Here is a 24530-nt window from a genome sequence, read left to right on the forward strand (position 1 = left end):
AGGATGTGGCCCTTGCACAATGTCCTCAAAAGTCCAACTGCATCCATGGCCTCCTGTCCTTCATTTTTATCTTCATAAAATCCCCGTATGGCATGTTAGGCTGAGACAGTTCCGAAAGCTACAACTGAGTTTCATGGTTGAATGAGGATTTCACTCTAGGTCTCCACAATTCTTGCTTGACACACTAACTACTACATGAGTTTTCTCTCCACAATGGATTTTCAGTCATGAGAAAAAATGTTGAAAGAATTAGTGCAAAAACACTGAAGAGCCACAAATAGGAAACAATTACATCACACACAAAATGTTTATTTAAAGCAGTGGAATTGCACAATAAAAGCCTTGTCTGGAACACTCCAGTTGGCCAATGCAGAAAGGTGGATTCTGTGGTAGATGAGCTGTTGGTCCCATCCAGCTGACCCCTTCTTGTTTTTGCAAATTGTTCATTTAAAATCAGAAGGAAGCCTATCTCAGAGTGGTGTTAGTGGGCAGATGTGGGAAGATTTCCAAAGTGTGGAGTGGAGTGTTATCAGCAGAGTAGAATTGGTGGTAAGCACTGAAGAAATGAAGCAATGATTCAAGCCTCCTTGCCCCTGCAACAGTGAATTATGTTTGCTGAGAAAACCTGTAGTTCCTCCTTTAGTAAAAAATTAAAAATCATTAATTTTGGAAAATGCCCCTTGAACAGCCTCCTGTTTTCCTTCAAGGGAGATCATCAGGATACAGACTCCCAAGGGTTCAGGTATGCGCTTACAGGGGAGTGTTGGAAATGGATCACAAGTGAAACAAAAGCAGTGGCATTTCCATTAGCCTTGTTTGTTAAATTACTACAAATATTTATATAGCCTCCTTAGTGTGCTGCAGAGTCAGCCCTAAGGAAATGATAAAGCGAAGCAGTGAGTAAATATCTAGACAGTATAAAAGGGATAAAACTGAAAACTCTACCTCATATATACTCATATGGAACTGGAGACGAAAAGTGCAAGTGATAGGTAAGCAGATAGAAAAAAGGGGAGTTCTACTTAATTTTCAGGACCTTTCTATGGGTTAAGACACACTACAAAGTTATATCATTCTTACTTTATAAATAAAGGTTAATAATAATAATAATAATAATAATAATAATAATAATAATAATACTATTATGGCTTTCTCCCAAACATCCTTAGAGTTGTAGTTTGAAGAGGATACTGACAATATTATCTCAAAGAGGCCTATGTCTCCCACCCCTGAACTACATTTCTCAGGATTCCCTGGGAGGAAGAGGTAATTGCTATTTAAATCTATACTGATGTGATCACATCATATTCAATCATAGAAGAAACTTCCAATGTTTGCCAGAACAGAGGGGAAAGATTTCTGAGGTGGGAGAAGGGAACATCCTTGCTATAATCTAGCAAGCATGAACTTCCTCCTACAGTAATGCATTATGCAGAAATTCAAAGAAAGAGAAAAGGTGTTGTCAAGAGCCAAGTGGTTATAAGATGGGGTGAAGATCAGCTGGAGTACTACGTTCCCCAAATATAGGCTTCCTTCAGGGCCAAAAATACTTTGCAAGGGAGCTATTAACTGCCTGAAGGACCCGAGGACCAAAAAGAGCTAGTGCCATGATCAAGGGAGGCAGAACATCTTTCCAATCTGGAAAAATCAAGAGTTTTTTGTGACTTTTTAGTTGGGGGGGAGACTAAATGCAATCACAGGCATTTTTACTCAGAAAACAAAAGGTGACTCTGACTTTAATAAATGGATTAAGGACTGAAGTCAGAGTCACCTTAAGTCAGGGCATGGTGGAGGCTCAACAAATTTTGAACTCTATGGAGACATGTGAAAGAGGGACATTTTTATTCCTGTCTCATGGTGCTAGACCCTGCAGGTCAGCTAATGAAGTTCAACAGGCAGTAGATTTAGGGCAAGGGAAATGGAACCACTTTTACAGGAGCAGTACATCTCTGAATTTTTATGCTGGGAACAAACACAGGACAGCACCCATCATTGTCAGGCCCCGCTTCTGAGCTCCTAGGCTTCAGGATGGCTGTTGCTGGAAACAGAACACCTGATGGAGCTGCATCTGACACAGCAGTGCAGTAATATCATTCTACAGGGATGGAAGGCCAACTCTCTGAGGTAAGGGACAAATATAATACTACCCAGAGACTGAGTAGGGAAGTGTATGAGGAGATTGTAGTGTAATACATCTCGAGAGAAGTGAATTTAAAACCATGGAAAGGGGAAATGATGTTTTGAAGAGGTTCACCCTAGTAAGAGGAATACGAACCCTGCTTTGTTCATTTTTACTTTTACTATTATACAGTGAAACTGAAACCTGAAGATGAAATCTTAACCACACATACCTAAAACCCAATCTATGGAGACCAAATATTGTGGGGAGCTTTTATTCCATTTATTGTTGTGTTTCTTTTTTCTTTTTCTTTTTTTTGAATTGCAATAAATAAAAATTGTAACTCAAAAATAAAAATAAGTGGGACTTGCTTCCAAGTTAACATGCACAGGACATGGATTCATAGCTGTAATTCTACAGTAATTCAAGAGTAAGTCCCACTGAACTTGGCAAAATTTGTTTCCAAGTAAACAAGCACTGGATTGTATTGTATGTGTTAGTTATTTCACACACGCAATACCTCAGCTTCTCTTATCTTCTCCAGTTGCTTCAGAGAAGGAAAATCTGGAGCTCCCAGTTTCTTCCATTGCAAATACGGGTTGGTGAGGTAGTTATCCATGTAATAAGTCACATATACAAGTTCTTCGGGCAGATAAAGAGAAAGTAAAATGTTAAGGCTTGATTTCATTCAACATCAAGGCAGAAATTGTAGATTTCAAATACAGTATTCTCATAGCTACATCATAACATAGCCTGATATTTGCATGGACAAATGGGACCCATAAGATGATGGCTGTGCCCATACTTTGGGTAATATGCTTTAGGGGGCCTGGTATTCTCAGGAATATGCCTCAATGGCACCAGTTTGCTTGGGATCCAGTCTGAGGTAGAACACTGACTATGCCTCTCATAAGAGGGGCTTAGATGACTCAGGTGGGAAAAACATACAGAGAACAAGAACTGGCAGATACACATTTGTGTGTGTGTTGTGTGCCATCAAGTCATTTCTGACTTGTGGTGACCCTACGGCGAATCTATCATGGGGTTTTCTTGGCAAGATTTGTTCAGAGGAGGTTTGCCATTGCCTTCTCCTGAGACTGAGAGCATGTCACCCAGTGGGTTTCATGGCCAAGCTGGGAATCAAACCCTGGTCTACAGAGTCATAGTTGAACACTCAAACCACTATTCCATGCTGGCTTAACAGATACATATTGTTTTTTTAAAATGCCAGCTCACAGGTTTAAATTTCACACTATGCTATTATGTCATGTTCAGTTTAGGATTCTTCTTCACACACTCACAGAGCCCTGAAAGAGAATAGGATTATGCGTATGAGTGGGAAAGATTTAAATCTTACTCCCTCAATAGATTTTACTTTTTGTACATATCTTGGAGATGGGACACAAATCTTAAACATGGCATTAATTTATGTTTCAAATACACCTTATACATATCGCCTGAAGGTAATTTTATACAATATTTCTAATAGTTTTGTGCATGAAACAAAGTTTGCGTACACTGAACCATCAGAAAGCAATGTGTCACTATCTCAGCCACCAACTGTAGGTCAGCTAAAAATTATGAAGACCAGAATGACCTAAAAATGAATTGCATTTCTCTAACATTGGATTAGGTAGGTGGTTGCTGAAACAGTCAGGGCTCAATCTTACCTTTGTGTTTGGGCAAGTTGGTTATATTTATTGTCACAAGACTGATGTTTGAAGATGTCTGATTATCATTGCTGGAATAGATTAGTATGGACCCCTGCCAGCTGTCTAACGGTTGTAGCTCAACAGGTCTGTGAAGGCTAGCTATGACTCCAAGTGTATTACAGTCTTCTGATTCATGACAGTAGATATTGGCAGAGACTTGTTCCTCCCCTACTCAAGAGAAAGACTTGAATCAAAATGGTTTTCTTTTTATGAGAACACAGATAGAAAATAATCATATTCCAAAGACTGTATCTCCCCATATGAACCTGCCAGAACTCTAAGATCTTCAAGGGAAGGCTTTCTTTCAGTCCTGCCACCATCATAGGGTCGCTTTGTGAGTAGCTGCTCCCATCCTCTGGAACTCCCTTTTGCAAGAAGCCAGGCTGGTCCCCTCTATGCTTTCCTTTTGCTGGTAGTCAAAAAGCTTTTCTCTTCATGCAGAATTTTGCACCCAGGGGGGCTTCTTATTGGGGTATTTGCTTTTGTATATTTTTTAACCATTTTGTATTTTGAATTTGTTATATAAATGTCAAGTTTTTAATTCTGTTTTTAGAACAACACTGTTTTTAAGCATCTTTTGTGAGCCATCTTGGATTCAATTTACGAGAAAGGTGGCATATTAAACAAACAAACATTTTGTTGCCTTGTTTGACGTGTGAGTAAAAAAGACTTCCGCCGCCCACCATAACCCGACAATGGTATTAGCGATTTGAAGTGTTTGCTGTACCTAGCAGGGCCAGCAAGCCCATCACAGTGAGCACAGGCTTCCTCACCATCTGGACATGTGGGGGATTTGTGTTGTTCATCTGAAAGCGTGCCGTCAGTGTCCTCTGGGTGAAGTAATGGGGATGGTAGCTCAGAAAGGCATTGTCGTTGCTCAGCAAAGTGTAGTTGATGGTGTTATTGGCTTTAGCAATCAGTAGATTTTGATGTTGGGCAATAACCTGGCAAAGAAAAAAGGAACAGAATCTTTAACACTTTAACAACAGTTATTGCTTTGGCCCCACAGAGCACATCTGTGCCATAGTGGGAGCTGTAAAGATTTTTGCCAACCATCTCACTGCAGAATTAAGAAAAAAGTATTTACATCTTTCATTTCAAATGATTATATTGCATAAGCTGGGCTTTCTGTATTCTTCATTTCATCAAAACTCTACTCTAATTCTGTGACCTGCAGAACTTAAGTGGATTTGCATGATTCCTCTGATTTTGCACAATTCATTCTACAGTAGTACTATTTGGCATAACTAATTCTGCTTTTGTTCACAATTATAAGAAACAAGAAGCTTTGTGGAGCACTGGATGTCCTATTCTTTACTTTCTCCACAACCCTTTTGGCTTCTGGGATTTCAGCAGGTATTTATGAACTTGCATTATTTTCAGGCATTCCTTTGCAAGCAAAAAAACTAGTAACTGTTTGTGCCTCTTAAAAATTGGGACTCTCGGATGCAACTGGGGCTGGTATTACATTTTATCAACATCTTGTACATTCTGCAGGAGTACATGCAGAGCCCTGAGAATCGCATTTAGGAGTGAGATCCCATTTTTTAACTTCTCCCATCTCATTTCTCCTATCGCAGTACAGCAGATAACACTTTGGCATTCAGGACTGGCGATGGAAGAAATTAAATCCACGTGCAGGCTTCAAAGCACATTTTGAAAACAAGAAAGGCACCACAACAATTTATCACCAAGATCCACTAAGAAGCCTCTTCAATAGCTTTAGCTGACCTAATTCCCAGCCTTACTAAAATTAGGAACTTAAGAGGAGGATTGCAACGGTGTAACTAATCAGATGTAAAGAGATTAGTGGTCTTTGCCAAAATACACAGGGCAGAAGGTTAGCTTTTTAAGAATGTCCAGTTCTGCAAACAGGAGATCTGGTAAAACTGTTTTTTAAACCAGTATTCCTATACTATTGAATGAGGATCTAGATTATGCAATATTTATTCAACCAGCCCTATTCACTTCCAGCACTCTTCAATTTTCTATATGTATGTTTAACAGAAATAAATACCCATTAAGACTTCTCTTCATTTCTCTTGCCTTCTTCTAAACAACAGGGGATTTGAATTACAGATTTTAAGCCACTCAGAGCATATACAAAATGCTGGTCATCACAGTATGACAACAGAGAAACTGAATAGTGTTAGTCTAAAAATTCTGGAGACTGGAAATTAATGGAAAGCACTAAGAACAAAGTACACTTCTTCTCTTCATAGCGCTACCCTGAGCTGTTTCTTGACTGGGCTAGGTAACCTGCAACTATAGCCTGCCCTTGAAGGAAAACCAGCTGCTATGGGCTAAATTTCAGAGGAATGTAATAACGAATCACCTCTGGGTATTTGTTGCCTAAGATAACCCTAAGGGGTTGCCATGAGCTGACTTCAAGGGACATATGTTCATAAATGAGGTCCCCCAGAGGTGCTTAAGCCCTTGACCCCTGAACAATAAACTCACAGCTCTGTTGTTCAGCAGATGGAGCAGGAGCAGGAAGACCAAAACTGCAACGAGGAAATCACTTTGCAAAAAGGACAAAAGGGCATGATTTTGCCTCCCCAACTTGATGGCTAGTCCACCAAAACGGCAGCTGAGTAGACAGGATGGCTGCAGTGTGATTCAGCAATGAGGATGATTTACCCAGTGCACCTCCCTCCTTATCTCAATCCTGCTCCCATCTGTACACCAAACAATTATTGGGCAGGCTTGTTCAGCATTTAAATAGGAAGATCTAAGGGTGCTGGAAAAAAGTTGTGTGTTTTTTTTTTAGACTGGACAGGCAAGAAAGAATTGCCTCTGGGCATGATTCCCCACTCCTGGCAATTTCAGTACCCAGCAGAAGACTCCGATTAGTCTCCTAGGCCTTAGGGAAAGAGTGGCCAGGTCCCTCCTGGCCAGAGGATCCAGATCTACCAATTATTCTCTGACTCACTGACTGGATAGATCCCCAGCAGACATACCACCTCCCCAGACTTATAGAAGTCAGGCTTCAAAGTCAGCAGAGGTTCTTTTAATGATCCAGTCAACTGATCTAGGGTGAAGAGTAGCAAGCTACCAATTTGGTCGGTCTATGCAAGATTTCCTTTCGGGTTTGGCACCCTACTAAGACAATATCCTCCTCTATTAATTCTAAAAAGAGACAACTTCAGCCACTCAGGCTCCCACTGGGAGTTGTCCCAGATCCTGTTTTATCAACCCTTGGCCCAAGAGGCCTTCTGCCTTGACTTTGCCTGCTGTGAGTTGACTTTGGCTAGCTTGACTAGATTTCACCTGCTTCTTCTTACTCCATTAGAAGGTACTGGCTTCCTTTGTTAGCCTCAAATGCCCACAAAGTGAATCAGGAAACAATGTCCATACATGTGAACAGGTAAGGAGTGGAGGAAAGAAAGATCCAGAGATATAAATTGGGAGGAATTAGGGGAATGCTAGCCATGCACACCACCACCACCAACAACGTTTATTGATTAGTCAGTTGACCATATCAACAATAAAATAAAATATAAAATAGCAAAATGCATACACCGATAAAACATAATAACTATCCTAAAACTCATATAAAAATTAACTAGATAAATTAAAACACATGAAACTTAAATAAATAGTAAATTTGATTAAAAAAATAGATTGCAAGCTAAAACAGGGGGAGTGAGGTAACGAGAATAAAAAATTTAGTCGGAGTATTTAAATAAGCTCATCACCATTGAAGGAGACCCTGTTTTGTGTGATAAATATATCTCTCAGGTGAGCAGCTTTTGTAATAAATTTTGCAGTGCAGCGTACTAAGTGTAAATTCTCCCCAGAAAGGAAATAGGACAATTTAACAATTGGATCCCAGTTCTAACCAAAAATGGTTGTAAGCAATGGGATCTCTCCTCGGCATATATAAAACAATCAAACAAGATATGCACAATGTCCTCTACGACTGGAGCACCACAGATACCTGTTCTTTCATTGTAGGGTATGTTTTTGAAACCGTCCTGTTCTTACCAGAGTTCAGCTGCTCAAATCTAGCTCTGATGAAAGCTATTCTCTGTCTCTGTGTTAGGTTCAGCCTAAGGTACTTTTCTAAACCAAATAAAGTTTTATTTTTGGCCAACCAATTTAGAGACTTGAAACCGGCCAGCAAGGCTATATCTGTTTGGGCAATGATATCCAAAACTCTTTGGCGGGATACATACCACCATATAGTACGTATTGTATACATACTAGGGTTAGGAAGGGGCGGTGCTTCCGCACCCCCCTAACCCTAGTACGTATACAATACGTACAAGATGGCGGCGCCCCTTCCACATGGGCGCCGCCATCTTTACGTACTGGACGCATAGCGTCCAGACATGTCGCGGCGCCTATGACGTCGCGAATGCGCCAGCGGCGCCTCGCGACATCATAGAGGCGCCGCAAAAAGAAGCTCCGAAATGGAGCTTCTTTTTTGCTCCGCTGCTGCAGACCTAATGATGTTCCCAAATGTCATATTGCTTATGGAGATGGAGGTCCCATTCTTCCACTCCTAAAACTTTGTCAATTGCTGGTATATAGATGGTATTTGGACAGTGATAATTAGCAGCTAATTAGTCAAACCTCTGGAAAGGATAAAGGGAATGCCTATGGGGAACGTGAGAGGTTTCTGTTAATATAGTACTCCAGACGCTGCTGACTGGAATAGACATTTGCATGTATGGTTGGGGGAGATACATTGACCAGAAGTACAGTGCCCCTTCTCTCAATGTGGGGAACGTGGAGAATAAAAAAATGGTAGATGCACATCATTCCCCTATTCCCCTAATAGTGTAATATACTAGATGACATTGTGTAACGTCATTCAATATCTGTATAGGTGGAAAAGATCAAAAAAAGGGGACAAGGAAGAAAAGTGGCCATATCCCTTGCTTCTTCTCTGAACTCTCCCCATATTGTACAGGTACATGTAACAGGAGCTGAGACTAGCTGCGACATCTGACTATAGATCATGGGTGGGAGTAGTGCAGCCTTTCAGATGTTGCTGAATTGCAACTCCCATTAGTCCTAGACAGCAAAGCCAATGTGAGCAAAGCTAGGACTTGAAGCTCAACAAGATCTAGAGGGCTGTATGATTCCCATCCCTGTTGTAAGTGAATGCAGTCCGAAACTTATTTAGTGCTATATAGATTCTAAATTTTCAGTATCTATCTTTATTCTTAGCATCTACCTGTAGCATTTCCAGTATCTCCTAACTTTCTCTGAACTGGGTCCTCTCACTTACAGTTCATGTTAGGTGCTTTTCAACACTGTGTATCAATGTGGGAAATGATGCCATCTTGTGTTTATTACAGAACAAGTCAGAATTGCCAGAACTGAATTGTTTTGTTCGTATTGTTGAACAATTTTCACAATGTGTTGTAGTGAATCTTTCCTAAGATTATTTTATCAGCTCATATTATACAAATGGTCTTGGTGGTGGTGGTGGTGGTGATGGCAAAGCATTCAAAAAACAATTTTCTACCTATCCCCTAGAGTGGTACAGCCCAGCAAGAGGCAGCTACCTGGGCGAGGCGGCTCTAGGAAAGGAAGGACAGGCCACGTCAGTCTACTGCTGCCACTGTGATGCCATCCCCAGCACACCTTTTGGGTATAGCTAGGCAGCCAGCCAGATGGCAGGCCAGACAGCAGGAAGGAAGGTAAAGAGAGGCACCACCACCCAGCAGCCTTCTACAGCCCATAGGGGTGACACTGAGTTACCATAATGGGTGACACCAACCCTAGTGATACCAATGATTGCAATAGCTCTGTGGAATAGCAGGATATTAGAGCATCCTTCTGTGCCATAATCCTGAAAGACTGCAGGAGACAGAATCTTTTTTTCCTCCTTCCATCAGCAAAGGAATTGTGGCAAGAAGACACAGGCACTACTTAGCAAAATTTCAGAAATGATTTCAGCAGCATGGGTGGAAGGGGGACAAAAAGGAAGCCTGCCTTTGCCACCTATAACAGGAGGATTTTTAAGATGTTATTGGACCAACATACATGTCTGACTTGGTTGCTCATACACTGTATACTAAGGGAAGGGGGGGGGCAACTTGTGGCACTATCGATCATGTACAGTTGCCAGATTGAAAACTAAAAAGGACTCATGTACCTTTAATGGTTATATAGAGGAATTTCAAAAAGTGTTGTTTCTCACCTGATTGTGCGACAAGCAATGCTTCCTGAAATTCCCTCTTCTACCACCATTAATGGTACAGAATCTGTCTCCAGTTTTCAAGCTGACAATCCTAAAATCAGGGGTGGCAAAAATGTTGTCTGTAGAGGGAATAACACATGGGGGGCTTACCATGGTTAAAATGCTGGTAAAATGCTCCAGAAGCACAAAGGTGTGATAGCTGGTCATGCTTCTGAAGTGTCACTGAAGCATCCCCTCGCCTCTCCTATCAGCAAAATGTTAGTGAAGCAGCCATTTTTTCATAACGGAAATTCCCATTATTGAAGAAATGGCTACTCTGCAAATGCTTTGATGATGGGAGAGGAGAAGGGACGCTATCACACCTTCGTGTCTTTGGAGTGTTTTACCAGCGTTTTAACCATGGTAAGCTTCCCATGTGATAATCCCCTAAGACATTTAGACCCAAGAGAGTCATTTAAAAAAAAAAATGAAAGTTGTCTATTTTTTTTTAAAAAAAATCTCTGAGGCCCAAAAGTAACAGAAATGTAATAAGATTACCCCCTAAACTGTTGTTGCATGCTTCAAGTCATTTTCAATTTTTGTCAACCCTAAGGTGAACAAATCATGGGGTGTCCTTGGCAAGATTTCTTCAGATGAGGTTACCTTTGCCCTCCTCAGAGTCTGAGAATATGTGACTCACCTACGGGCACCCAGCATGTTTTCATGGCTGAGCAGGTATTCAAAACCTGGTCGCTAGAGTTGTAGTCCAACACTCAAATCAATATGCCACACTAGCATTTTAATCTTTTTTAAAAAAAGTTTTAAAAAAGATAATTTGGGGGACACATTACCCTGGGAGGGTAACATGCCCCCCCCCAACACATGGCAATTGCTCACCGCTGCTCTAGATGTTAGAGTGCAACTTTCATAATCCCTTATAAGAGCTAGAAAGCTATATTGGTTAGGGTTGATGGCAGCTGCAGTCAAACAACAACTGGAAAGCAACAATTTATTTATCCTTAAAACATGGTATGAGCATCTGGAAGTCCATACTTTTTGAAAGCAATTAATTGTGTATTGAGAGAGACTTTATGATTATTTTAACACTAACTTGCTATGCTTTTTATTTATTAATTTGTTACTATTAACAGTATAAAGAAAACATAATTTCAGAAGCCAGCAGAGATTCAAAGTGCTACAATGGCACTTTCATGTGGTGATGGCTAGAAAACAGCACAGAGGGAATAACCACCCTTGCTCAACCATCACAATCATAATCCAGGTTCTGTTCCCCTCTCCTAGTTGTTGGTAGAAGAAAATGAAGACTGGAACAAACACAGCACACCTATATTTAATCCTGGTCCTATTGAGCTTAATATAAAATGTTTGTGCCCAGGTCACAGAACATCCCTATGAGATAGCCGAGACTAGGGGTGTGTTACATTAGCCCCTACACTTGGGCAATGTTGTATGAAGTTTCTTGATTAGCCAGGCAAAAACACTAAGAGCTTTCCTTTGGGTCTGATCAAAAGAGAGGCACCTTCTGTTTCTACATTTCAGGTGTCAGTTCCTGGCTGATCCTCCATTAATTTGTGGGATCTTGCACTTGAGAATGTACCATCCAGCTCAAGGTGTTTACAGATTTGGTCTAGCTGTGACACTTTAGATGTTTGTCAGAGCAAGCAAAAAAGAACTGAGCAAGAAGCTTCAGAACGTTTAATTTCCCTTTGTTTGTTTGTTTGTCTTAACTTCCTATTATCCAATGAAAACTATAATGAGATGGTGTTAGTGGCACTTGAAGATCAAGCGTGGACTTACCTTTGCCACCATAGCTGCATAGGTTACATCAGCTCTCCAGGGCTGTGGAAACGACCAACCCACAAGTGGATCTGCCTCATCATTGAATATTGGCACAGAGGCAAAACTGGGGAAGATCTTCTGAATCTGTCCCACTGCTTCAATTTCTTGTTCTAAGATGTGAAGTGAGCTCCCAGCTCCCTGTGGTGATAAAATATGATGGCTACTTTTTAAATTCAGTCCAGAATCACATAGGCTGCATTTGCATTGTCAAAAGTATCACTTTAACTGCTATGGCTCAATGGTATGAAATCCTGGGATGTGCAGTTTGTTGTGGCACCAGAGCTCTCAAACAGGGAAGGCTAAATGTCTCACAAAACTACAGATCCCAGAATTCCATAGCATTGAGCCATGGCAGTTAAAACATGCTCAGGATTATTTCTGCAGTGCAAATGAGAAGTAATTCTCTTTGTTGTATAAAGGCAAATAAACACGAGTGTTTAATTAGGGACATTTTATGTGTCCTGAATTCCACAGCAAAATCGAAACATGAAGCTAACCTTCTTATGCATAGCAATGTAATCCAGCCTGACACCTGTCTCTCCGGTGAAGAAATTTGTTCCATTGTAGCAGTGACTGAGGAGGTTCCAGCATATTGGAGACTTTGGGAAGGGATGGAAAGAGTCTCCTGGGCCTCCCAGTTTGAGCTGAGGACTAGCTTCTCTTAATCCTTCAGAGCAGGCATCATAGTAGTTGAGGAATCCTAGAAGTGAAATGACAGTCATTGTAAGCTCAATGAATTTTTAGATAACAATATCTTACTATCTAAGAGAATAAGCATGGTGTATTTGTTTAAGTGTTGGGCTCAGACTCCAGAAGACTCGGGTTTGAATCTCCACTCAGCCACACAAATCTACTTGGTGACCTTGGGCAAGTCACACTCTCCCAGCCTCAGAGAAAGGCTATGGCAAACCGACTCTGAACAAATCTTGCCAAGAAAACCTTTCAGTTGGTTTGCCGTAAGTTGGAGTCAACTTGAAGGCACCTAACAGTAACAAGAACAACATCTACTATCTGGGGAAGAAAATATCTTGTTATTCAAAACATACTGGAGTGAAATATACTAAAGATAGACCTATGTTAACAGGAACAGATGAAGAATTGTGACAAATGAGGAGGTCTAGGAATGGCTGTGAACAGATCATGCAACTGCATTACAGATTCCAATAACTGCAGCATAACTCTGACATGTATGCTAATTTTAAAGATGGTTTCTATCCCTCATAATCACAATGAGCCTGGATGGAAGGACTAGAAGGATAGCAATATTTAACTGCTACAGAAGAGCACTGTGGCATCTACAAGATGAACAGGTTTATTGTGGTATAAACTTTCGTGGACTTGGAGTCCACTTCAACAGATCCATGATATGTGTCTCCACTGGCAGGAATATATTTCTCTCTCAAAAACCATGGGTGGTTGGCCTCACTTACAAATAACCCCTCTAGTCTAGAATAGCTCTTTAGCAGCAATAACAGGGCACATCACAGCAAAGGGAGCTAGGGCCTTAATATGTTACAATACACACACACACACACACACACACACACACACACACACACACACAAATTGTTCTTCTCATCTTATCTGATACACTTAAATTCCTTTCTTAAGCACAAAGTAGGTCAAATGGTTCATGGTTTTAAAAACAGGCTAGGCAAAGAACATACACACTTGTACATCATTAAAACTGTTATAAAATACTCCATGTCTACAATTTACTCAGTCACATTTAAGTACCGTATTATACCTGCAGTAACCTTTATGTCTGATTTAGTAACTGATTTATGTTGACTTAGCTTTTAAAGAGTCTGAATGGCAAAGGCAATACCTGTTTGAGAGGAGAACTGAATCAGGCTTTTACAAGATCTAAAATGGAATACTTCTTCATCATTCCTGACCTTTTAATTCTTCCCTCTGCACTCAGTTAAAAACAAGAAGGAGTCACAAGCAGCTTACCATTAATTGTCATAGATATATTGTCAAAATCCTGATGATCTGGCTCATTCCAAGTCTCAAAATTCCACTTAGAAACATATTTCAATCCATACCGCTCTGAAAATGAAGCTAGCATTAATTATCACTTTGTGAAATTACACAGGACTCTTTCATCTGGTCACAGACAAAAGTTTCAGCTAAAAGACTGTTGTTCCAAACTGTGTTCTTCCAATAAAAAGCACTCTGCATTTAGGTAGAATTCAAAGATATAGCCATGTTAGTCTGTCAAATCAATATGTAGAGAGATCTTGTATCACCTTCGAGACTAATTTCAGTTAGTCTCGAAGGTAGGGTTGCCATAATTCTGGACCTCCAAACTGGGACAAATGTAGGACAAAAGTAGGACAAAATTTTCAAATGTAGGACACATTTTTTAAAAATGGAGGATATGAAAAAAATTGATGATTTTTTTAAAAAATGTTAATATAAATGCATGTTTCTTAGGCATGATCAAAATGGAGGACATTTTGGCATTGTTCCTAGACAGATGGCAGAAATGTACTTCCCTTTCTGGCTAACCTCCCCCCCCCCATTCCAAACAGCATATTTGGGCATTGAAGAGGACGAAGAGTGGAAAAGGCAGAGGAGGAGGAAGAGGAGAAGAAGAACAGGAGGAGGAAGAAGGGGAGGAAGAGGAGGAGGAAAAGAAGAGATGGAGAAGAAGAGGAGGAGGAAGAAGATGAAGAGGAGGAGGAAAAGGAGGAAGAAGGAAGAGGAAGAAGGGGAGGAAGAAGGGGAGGAGGAGAAGAAGAGATGGAGAAGAAGAGGAGGAGAAAGAAGATGAAGAAGAGGAGGAAAGGGAGGAAGAAGGAAGAGGAAGAAGGGGAGGAAGAGGAGGAGGAGGAGAAAGAGGAAAGGCTCTTTCCCCTGCCTGGCTGCCTCCGTCGCCAACGGAGGAAGCCAGGCAAGGGAATGGGGCCTCGCTGAAGCCAAGCCCCAAACCCCTGCCTGGCTGCCTCTGTCGCCGTTTTGCCCCCACCCCCGGGATTTCCCCCCCCCCCCCCAGAGACGGAGGCAGCCAGGCAGAGGTTTGGGGCTTGGCTTCAGCCGTCCTCCAAGCCCCAGCCAAGCCTGGAGGACTCCGCGATCGCGGAGGAGCCCCCAGGGCATGGCTAGGGCTTGGAAGACAGCCGTCCTCCAAGCCCCAGCCAAGCCTGGAGGACTCCGCGATCGCGGAGGAGCCCCCAGGGCATGGCTAGGGCTTGGAAGACAGCCGTCCTCCAAGCCCCAGCCAAGCCTGCAGGACTCGCTGGGGGGGGGAGTCCCAGGGGCGGGGCCAAACCAGGGCGGGACCGTGTGGACCCGCCCCAAATCGGGAAAGTCCCGCCCCCAGGCGGGATATGGGAACCCTACTCGAAGGTGATACAAGATCTTTCTACATTCTGCCTTTAGGTGTTAACACACAAGCAATCCAGAATAAGCGAAGGATCTACTTTCTGGCAGGTCAAATTTATCACTAGATCTTTTTCTCATGTCCCAAATGTTATTGGATCACAAATCTCAGAAACTGTAGCTCATACAATAACCAGGAATTCTGGTTATTGTAATCAAGCCTCATCTGGAGGACCCAAAGTTTAGAAAACCTATAGTCTAATCATTAATCTACTCTAGGTGTTTTCTGTCCCTTAGAATTCCCCGCTAATGTTTTCCAATCTATCCAACTACAGTGGACCCTTGTTATACACTGGGGTTTGGTTCCAAGATCCCCCGTGTATAACAAAATCCGTGTATGCTCAAGTCCCATTAAATATAATGACATAGCAAAATGGTGTCCCTTATAAAAAATGGAACATCAAGGTAAATTTATACTTTTTTGGAACATTTTAAAACCGTGTATGCTTGAATCTGTGTATAAAAAATCCGTGTATAAGAAGGGCCGACTGTACTGTGATTTGCAACCTCAATCCACAGATCACCCAAACTGAGAGCAAATTACCAAAACATTTAGCGATAAAAATAATACGTTTTGTATATAATTTTAAAATTGCCTTGTCAATGTCAATTGCTTTGTCAAAAGGAGATATTTTTTTAAAACAAACAAACTCACCTATGTATCTCTGAGCCAACTGTGTTATCAAGTCCTTCCACTGTCTCACCTGCTTTTTATCCTCAAAGTCTGTGAAGTATCCTGAAGGACTTCCCATCAACTCAAATCCTTAGATGAAAACAAATAAACATTTCAGTCATAAATAAACATATTTTACATTTGCAAGTGCTAAGCCTGCTTTACTCCTACCTTGGGCATGATGGTAAAGAACTGAAGACCCATATGTTCAGTTCAATATACAAAAGGGGAGTGCTACAGATATATACAAGGAGGTGTATAAGGAAGTATTCTCTGCACCATCACAATGGCTTTCAGGAGAACAGAATTCTATACACAAAAACAGATATTCCCAGATACTTAGTGATACTCGTTCCATGGAAAGAGGCAGGTAAGAAACAATAATACTATCAATAATTATAATAATAATAATAATAATACCAAGAGCAGATTCACCCAATCACATATTTATACTATAAAAGAAACCAAGGGTGAAGAAAGTATCCAGTGAAAAATGATATTTATAACAATACTTATAGTTATGTTTACAGAGAGGTTTTAGATATATTCGCAAAGTCATTACCCTACATTACAGATAGCATACTATGAGGTGCACTATGAGAGAGGCATTTATTGCTTGTAAATAGTAAAAAAAAAATTTAAGTGGGTACTTTTCAGCTCGTTCTTTTAATCAGCAAACAATTTTGTCTGTTTTTTTCTTTTTTTTAATGTATATACTCATGTATAAGTCTAGAAATATTAGTCAAAAAATTCACCCCAAAACCTTGGTTCAGCTTATCTATGAGTCAATGTAAGTGCTGTATTTTAACTCTTACCAAAAAAGGAACCATCCTCTTCTTTGAGTAGAATGGCAAAAAGCAAGACTTTAGTCCATCTTGGGAGCACATAAAAGAAGCACTGAGCCCCTTTACTCTCTTTGCCGTGGTACCACTTCCGACATTTTGGAATGCCTGGGCAGGAAAATGACAGTGGTGGCAGCTCTTTGGTGCTTCCCCTAAAAGGAGCAACAAGAGAGTAGAGGGGATAAGTCCTTCTTTTAGGTTATCCTGGGACAGACTAAGCTTTCACCTTTCGCCATTCTACTCAGAGACGGAGATGGTTCCTTTTTTTGGTGAGAGTTAATATTATATCTTAACTCTTGCCTTTACATCCTTTATGACATGTGCACATTTTCTTAGCCCCACTTGTGCCTGGTTGCCTCCCAAACACATCGCACAGTCACAATTGGCCATAGTTCCCTCCTCATTCATCCAGCCTTTAGTATGATCACAAAACAGTTATGCCTGCTGGTATTTTGTAAGTTCTTGGCATCGTTTTTCTTTGCTTCATCCTTTACATCCTTTGTTACATGCCCCTAAATTTTACCCTCAACTTATCCATGGGTCACATTAAAATGCATAATTTTGGTGCCAAAACCTACCCTCGACTTATACATGAGGTCAACTTATAGTCAAGTATATATGGTACTTGCTTAAAATGCTTGTAATTGAGAAAGAAAATAGTTTCAGTAATATTTTAATGTGCTAAGAGGCAAGCTCTTTTCCAAGCATGGGCTACTTCCACAAGTCCAGAGGCTACTTTCAGGCTGGCCAAGCACTTGAAGGCTGTACTTCCAAAGTGTAAGGCCTATACACTTTTAAAAATGAAAACAACTGCAACATGAAATTGATGAAATAGACTTTTTACTTGTATTTTTCTTTTTCCTGTATATGTGAAGTTCATTACTAACACATAAAACTTCTCCTACTCATTACTGAATAAAATCTTTCCCTTCATACTTACTTGATTATTGTTAAATGTATAACACTGGTTTGCTGAATTTCCATAGCTCTCAGAGGAAACCAACCAATGTTTCCAAAAATTTTCAAAAAACCACTTTGCCAAAAAACTGGAAACCAGAATCTAGAGCAGGCAGATTTTTACAAGAATGGCTAAATCTACCTGGATGTAGTTTTTTCCCCCACAAAAGATCCATGAATTTATCCAGGTTGGTGAAATTGTAGTGAAGAGTCCCATTTTCCACCCTAAAGAAGAAAACAGGTTTAATGAAATCCATTGTAGGCAATTTCCCATCAAATACTAAGATTATGGGCTGTTACATACATGTTCACAATCCCTAGATGCCTGCAGCATGAAATACACATAGGATCTTATCGCATTAACAAATAAGATGGCTTACTAATTCTGGCTTGAATTCAGGATTGAGGATGCCCCCAGATTTTATCATACCTAAATCACTGCCAATCTAGCTGAGATGCCGCTGCCTGGATGCATCCCAGATCGAAGCCTCACTCAGCCAGCACTTTTTCAAAGTCAGGGAACTTCTGACTTCAGAAATTGGCTGGCTGAGTGAGGCTTCGACCTGGGATGCATTCAGGTGGCAGCATCCTGGCTAGATCGGCGGCGATTTAGGTATCATAACATCCAGGGGCATCCTGGATCCTGAATTCAAGACGGAAGAGGTAAGATGTCTTATTTGTTAATGCGATAAGCTCCATACATTAATCTTAAATGCTATATTTTCCAGCTGAGATTCTTCAGATATCCATGTAATGAATAATCAAAAGATGTATATGTATGTGAAAATTGTCCCTAAGGAATGCAAAAGGGGTCATTTCAAATGCATCCACACATATTGTATCATACTGGCAGACCTTCCCATATACTAAATCAGTAATCTCACTTGCATCAACTAGCTGAACTGGAGAGAGAGAAAGAGAGAGAGAGAGAGAGAGAGAGAGAGAGACTGGAGGGAGGTAATTTTGTTTGCTCGCTCTCATTTTAAAGATAGACACTTCTTTCTACAAGCATCACACATCATACTTAAGAGAATAATCTTGGAGGTAAACAGCAATTATGGAATTTGTAGTTTTGTGAGCCATTTAGTCTTCTCTGTCAGATTAAATTTGTTGTGCCACAACAAATCACAAACCCTAAGATTCCACAGAATGGAACCATGACTATTAAAGTGCATCAGTTCTGCAGTATGGCAGCAGACTCAGTCACAAAAAAAAAGCTCACAGTGAACACTTCCTTCATCTATTAACATTCAAGGACGGTTTTTAAAGGAAGACAGGCAGCAAATATGAAGGTGCCTAGGAAAGGTCTCAAACATAGGTATAGTCTCAAACTAAAAAGGGAAGATTCTGATATGCATCACACGTATTTCCTATCATGTCCCTTAAAAACAAGTATATACGATTCTCTCCACTAAAAGCGAATAGTATTATTAATCGCTGCTGCGCTTGTATGCCTAAGAATAAAAGGGGCACATGTAAGATGCACATTCATGCACAAACAATGAGAGCCTTCAAGCCGAGGATAACGCGGCCTGCAATTTCCCACTTCTCTGTCAGCCTCGCTCAGTTAGCTGATCCTCGGTGCCTCTCTAGCAATGCGTGTGCTGCAGGAATGAGGCTGAGCAAGAGGCGAGCAAAAGAAGAGAGAAGCAAACAAAGAATCATTAGCTTCCCTGCTCAATGGAGGTGAGTGTGTTTCTAAGCTAGCATTGCCTCTATTCATCGTGGCCTTTCAAGTCAACAAATCTAGTCGTTTTGAAGAGAAAAGCAGGCAAGTGAAATGAAACAAGTCTGCCTCATAGGCTTTTTTTTTTTTTAAAGAGGAAACCAGCCAAAAGCAGGTAACATCCATATTTGAAGGATGCATATCAGAATTGAGCTGCAGGGTGTGTCATTTGAACGGTATCACAGCAGATGACGCAGCTCCACAATGAGAGGTTTTGAAAGCAAGCTTAGAAAACAATTCCAATCCCAACCCGAATAGCACTGGTCTTTTTAAAATTACATACTTGTACAGGATCAAGTAAAACTGATACGTCTTCCTCTAGCTCCCTACACTAACCCATTATTTGTCTAAGAATGTCTGGTGTTAGAGGTAGTCTATATATATATATATATATATATATATATATATATATATATGCCTAAACAACGAAAACAAAAAAAATCTATAAATAAATATTGAATAGCAATCACAAATGATGTTTGCTGGAATGGGAACAAATGCTCTGAATGATCTCTAAACTGAATGCTTTTATCATTTATCTAAGTGTAACAGGTGCTAGAAAGCATACGCAACTTTCTTTAAGGGTTCTATCTTTGCAGTATATGCATGGACTGAAAAAAGAAAGTGATTGCCAAAAATGCTGAAATTAACCGTTAATGGAGGAGCTGGACAATTTAGCATTATGTGTGTTTATTTATTTATTTATTAAAAAAACTAACTGTCTCCCAAATGCTCAAACCAGCTGTTATATTTTTAAAAATCAAAATGATAAAAATAATCCTCACACTACTAAAAGCTGTTTCAGGACTTGGGCTTCTATTAAGGAAATGGTTAAAATATTACCATCACCACCCACCACTCTCAGGAACAGGATGCAATTGCATTAAAAGAAAAACTTATCAGACTTCATATTCGTATTTATATTGCGAACATTAAACATCCATGACACTTCTGTGCAGAGATCAGCAATATACAAAATAAAATTGGCCAGAATTAATAATCATGGTAACAGGTTAGCATACAGTCTTCCTATTTATTTATAGAATTATACTGGGCATTACAGTCTTTCTTTCCTAAGCCCCAAATGAGTACAATCATACCTGATGATAAATTTTGTTCAGTAATTTAAAGCAAAAAGAAGAAAAAAGAACAATCATACCAAGAACATTAAGCAGGACTCAAGATAATGGATTTCCAAAAAACTAAAAACATATTGGATAATAATAATAATAATAATAATAATAATAATGTAACAAGGTTCTTTCCTTTAATGACACATGGACGCTGTTGCTTGGGATAGGCACCACATGTTACTGTATGGTGGGCCCAACCTTGCAATATGTTGTTTGACAAATTATACCAACCTATGCAGCTCCTGGGAGTGGGCAATTTTGGCAGGTTGCAATTATGTCACTTGGAGCTTGTTACTGTGTATCTAAACCTATTTTTAGTGTGTTTTACAGCAATACTGCATTTGCAGGAAGGCAAGTCTCTTTTAAAACAAGATGTTAACTCCCCTTGCACCTCATCTGAAGCCACACATGACATTTGAAATGCAGTTTGAAATGGATAGAATAGCATAGAATAACAGATAATATGGAATAATGGATGGAACAGCCTGACCAGCATGTGTTGACCACTTATATTCTATATGTGTGTGAAGTGTCTTTGAGTTGACCTTGACTCATGGAGACCCTGTGGATGAGACATCTCCAAGACCCCTGTCTTCCACTGCTCTCATGACCTCACTGACTGAGTCTAGCCATCTGGCCTGTGGAGGAGGAGTATGGAATTAATATTAATAATATGAAATATCAATTTAATTAATATTAAAACCTATCTGTGACCCGAAGTTTAGCCTATTTTAATTTTGGCCGCTACCTATGGCCAAGTTGTGCAGGTCTGGTCCATTGAATTTATTCCATGTGGCCATTATTTTTGTTTTCTTTATGTTGAGCAGCAGGCCTGACTTTGCACTTTCTTCTTTGACTTTCCTTAATAATTGTTCAATGTGTGCAATGTTTTCTGCATTTAGAATGGTGCTGTGCACATACCCTAGAATTGTTGATGTTCCTTTCTCCTACCTTCACTCCTCCTTCTTCTATGTCTAAACCTGCTTATTTGAATGATATTTTCTGTGTACAGGTTGAACAAGTAGGGTGATAAAATGCAGCCTTGCCTGAGCCTTTGCCAACTAGCAACCATTCAGTTTCTCCATATTCTTCTAACGGTAGCCTCTTGTCCTAAGTACAGATTTCTCATCAGGGCTATCAATGGTAGCTGCATTCCCATGTCTTTAAGACCATTCCATAGCCTTTCATGATCTATGCAGTGAAAGGCTTTGCTATAGCCAATGGAGATTATCACACGAGGATTTACTGTGAATGAATTGCGGAGGAATCAAGGCAGCGCACATGTGTGTAACCCTTTAACGCTTCCCCAGTGTTATGTAATTGTGAGCTTCCTCTAGCATCCCTGAATTGTTCATGGAGAGTGACTTTTCTGTTGACGCAAAATTTCCGTTTATAGAAAAGTCACTCTCCATGAACGATTCAGAGATGCTAGAGGGATCTCATGATTGCATAACGCTGGGGAAGCGTTAAAGTGTCATACACACAAATGCGCTTGCCAAACCTTTCCCTGGCAATTAAACCACAGTGAGTCCTTGTGTGATAACCTTGATAAAAACACATGCTGATTTTCTTTTGGAATTCCTTAGTGCACTCCATTAACCATCATACGTTTGTTATGTGGCCCTTAGTGCCTCTCCTTTCCCTGAATCCTGCTTGGACCTCTGGAATTTCACTCTCCATGTATGGTTGGAGTCCATAAAGATTACCACACGAGGACTCACCGTGGTTGAATCACCGGGGAAAGGTTTGACAAGTAAGCCTGAATCATCCAGGGAGAGTGACTTTTCCATAAACGAAAATTTTGTGTCAATAGAATAGAAATAGAAAACTCTCCCTGAACGATTCAGGTACGCTAGAGGGTGCTCACAATTGCATAATTGTGGGGAAGCATTAAAAGGTTACACACATGTGCACTGCCTTAATGATTCCCCCGCAAATCAGTCACAGTAAATCCTCATGTGATAATCTTCCATGTTGCAGGATTTTGAACATAATTTTATTTGTGTGGGAAATTAATACTATGGCCCTATAGTCGCTGCCATCTTTTCTGTCTCTGTCTGCATTGAGCATCATTTTAGTCCCATCAGTTTAGCAGATGGGTGCCAGCGCCACTTTGAATTTAGGCTTACAGCATACACATATATCTGTAATATTTACTTATTCCATCAATTTTCTAGCCTGCTTTCCATTCAAAGTAAAATTCTCAAAGAGGTATTTAATGAATAACATGCATTAATGGATACAGGATGATCCATTATGCATTTACCGGCTATTCAATAATCCTAGGTTTTGAAATACCTTTGTTTATGGCAGACCTGAGATGAACTTAGTCTAGTCTGTATGACCCCACATTCTATATATAATAGTGTACTATACTTAACATACTGTATCTGATTGTCCGAGGATATTAATAAGATTGTACAGTAAATGTAAGACTCAGTGGTAGGAGGCATATTAAACAGTATTTTGGGGGTGGGGAGCAGGTTTACTAATTTTGTTTGGGCTCCTTCATTTTTGTTTGGGTTCCTTTGTTTCATTGAGCTTACCATGACACTGGGACTTTCTTTTGAAGAAATATGTATAACATTGCATTAACATTTATTTCTAAAATGTTTTTGCTGCCCCTCAGTGGTCATTCCCAGGGCAGGTTATGAAAGAGCAAAATATTACAAATATTACACAAGCAATAAACTGGTATAACACAGGATAAAACCTTGAATCAATAAAAGCCTTGCAGCAGCTTAAAAGAATTAAAACCTTTATGGAGACATGATAGTCTGGCCTCTTTTCAGCTCCTATATGGAGAGGCAGCTGACCCAAACTGTGTCCTTTGCCATGCACTGAGGGCTGCTTGTGTTCTGGTTTCTATTTCAAGATTCCTGCAGTCACAGTAGGTGGTAATTGGTGGAAGAAAATTTATAATGCTGCTAGATTTGCTCTTATTATTGTAGGGCTGGGAGGGGGTGTCAAATGTTCACCATGGCACTACCTTTCCACGGTGGTGGGATATCATGCTCCTGTGGCTGGGTGACTAGGATGACAACAACAGTGCTGTCAGTAGGGTCTCTCATGTCAGACAGGCTTTTACTTAGGAACCAGACTAAATGTGCCAAACAACTAGTAATCAACAACAGTAGTGAGGGGTAATACTGGTGGAGGATCTTTTAGAGACAATGGAAAGGCCACCATAGCTAATGTTGGTTAGTACTATGCAGAAGGCAGCATGGTAAACCCCTTTTGGATGTCTTTTATAGAAAAACCCTATGGTGAGACAATCCAAAATGAAACGAGATATTGCCAGAAGATGAGATTGCCAAGTTGAACAGCATTCAGTGGGCTCCTGAGATAGAGCTGAGGACAACTACAAGCAGTGCTGTGACTAATGATACAACTAGATTCAAGCTGGAAGGACATTGAGCTGCTGATGTGCTCAGAGGTGAAAGGAGACTCTGAAGCTGCACAAACCATATTATAGGAACATGGAATGTGACAAGCATGAATCAGGGGAAGCTAGACACGGTCAAACAAGAAATGGAACATATACACGGGGTGAGCGAGCTAAAGTGGATAAGAATGAGACATTTTGGGGCTGATACTTACACAGTATTCAGGAAATGGAGAAATGAGGTGGTATATATAGTGAGGAAAGATACAGCAAAAGCAGTCAAAGGATATAACGAAAAGTCTGACTGAATAACATCAATAAGAAATCCCATCAGTATAACCATAATCCAAGTTTATGTTTCAACTACAGAGGCAGAGGAAGTAAAAAACTGAAAGATTATCTGCTGGAGTCTAGAAGGAAATTGACCACACACCAAAACTGGACTTGCTGTTAATTACAGGCAATTGGAATGCAAAAGTAGACATCAGAACAGATTAAAAGTTTGTAGGAAAATTTGGCCTAAGATCAATTAATGAAACAGGAGACTGTGAGGCCAAAAACACATTTTCAAGCAACCAAAGAAGTGACTGCATAAATGGG

General features: G+C 40.3%; 1 protein-coding gene across 2 annotated transcripts in view; it reads right to left on the reverse strand.

Moving 5' to 3' along the window:
• The window catches only part of IDUA (alpha-L-iduronidase), a 67222-nt gene that overhangs the window by 7395 nt on the left and 35297 nt on the right, over positions 1 to 24530 (reverse strand). Inside the window, exons 3-10 of one of the 2 annotated variants that reach the window (XM_089488698.1) lie at positions 17829 to 17911; positions 15870 to 15977; positions 13784 to 13879; positions 12325 to 12527; positions 11786 to 11965; positions 4559 to 4775; positions 3790 to 3999; positions 2640 to 2761 (exon numbers count right to left, since the gene is read on the reverse strand). In XM_089488698.1, coding sequence (XP_089344824.1) covers positions 2640 to 2761; positions 3790 to 3999; positions 4559 to 4775; positions 11786 to 11965; positions 12325 to 12527; positions 13784 to 13879; positions 15870 to 15977; positions 17829 to 17911 — 1219 coding nt within the window. The remainder of the gene's footprint in view (positions 1 to 2639; positions 2762 to 3789; positions 4000 to 4558; positions 4776 to 11785; positions 11966 to 12324; positions 12528 to 13783; positions 13880 to 15869; positions 15978 to 17828; positions 17912 to 24530) is intronic. The other variant, XM_089488700.1, reaches the window with a different exon arrangement.

The sequence above is a fragment of the Sceloporus occidentalis genome, unplaced genomic scaffold (assembly GCF_023333645.1).
Source record: "Sceloporus occidentalis isolate IW3139 unplaced genomic scaffold, rSceOcc1.0.p SCAF_1, whole genome shotgun sequence".
NCBI classification, from domain to species: Eukaryota; Metazoa; Chordata; class Lepidosauria; order Squamata; family Phrynosomatidae; genus Sceloporus; species Sceloporus occidentalis.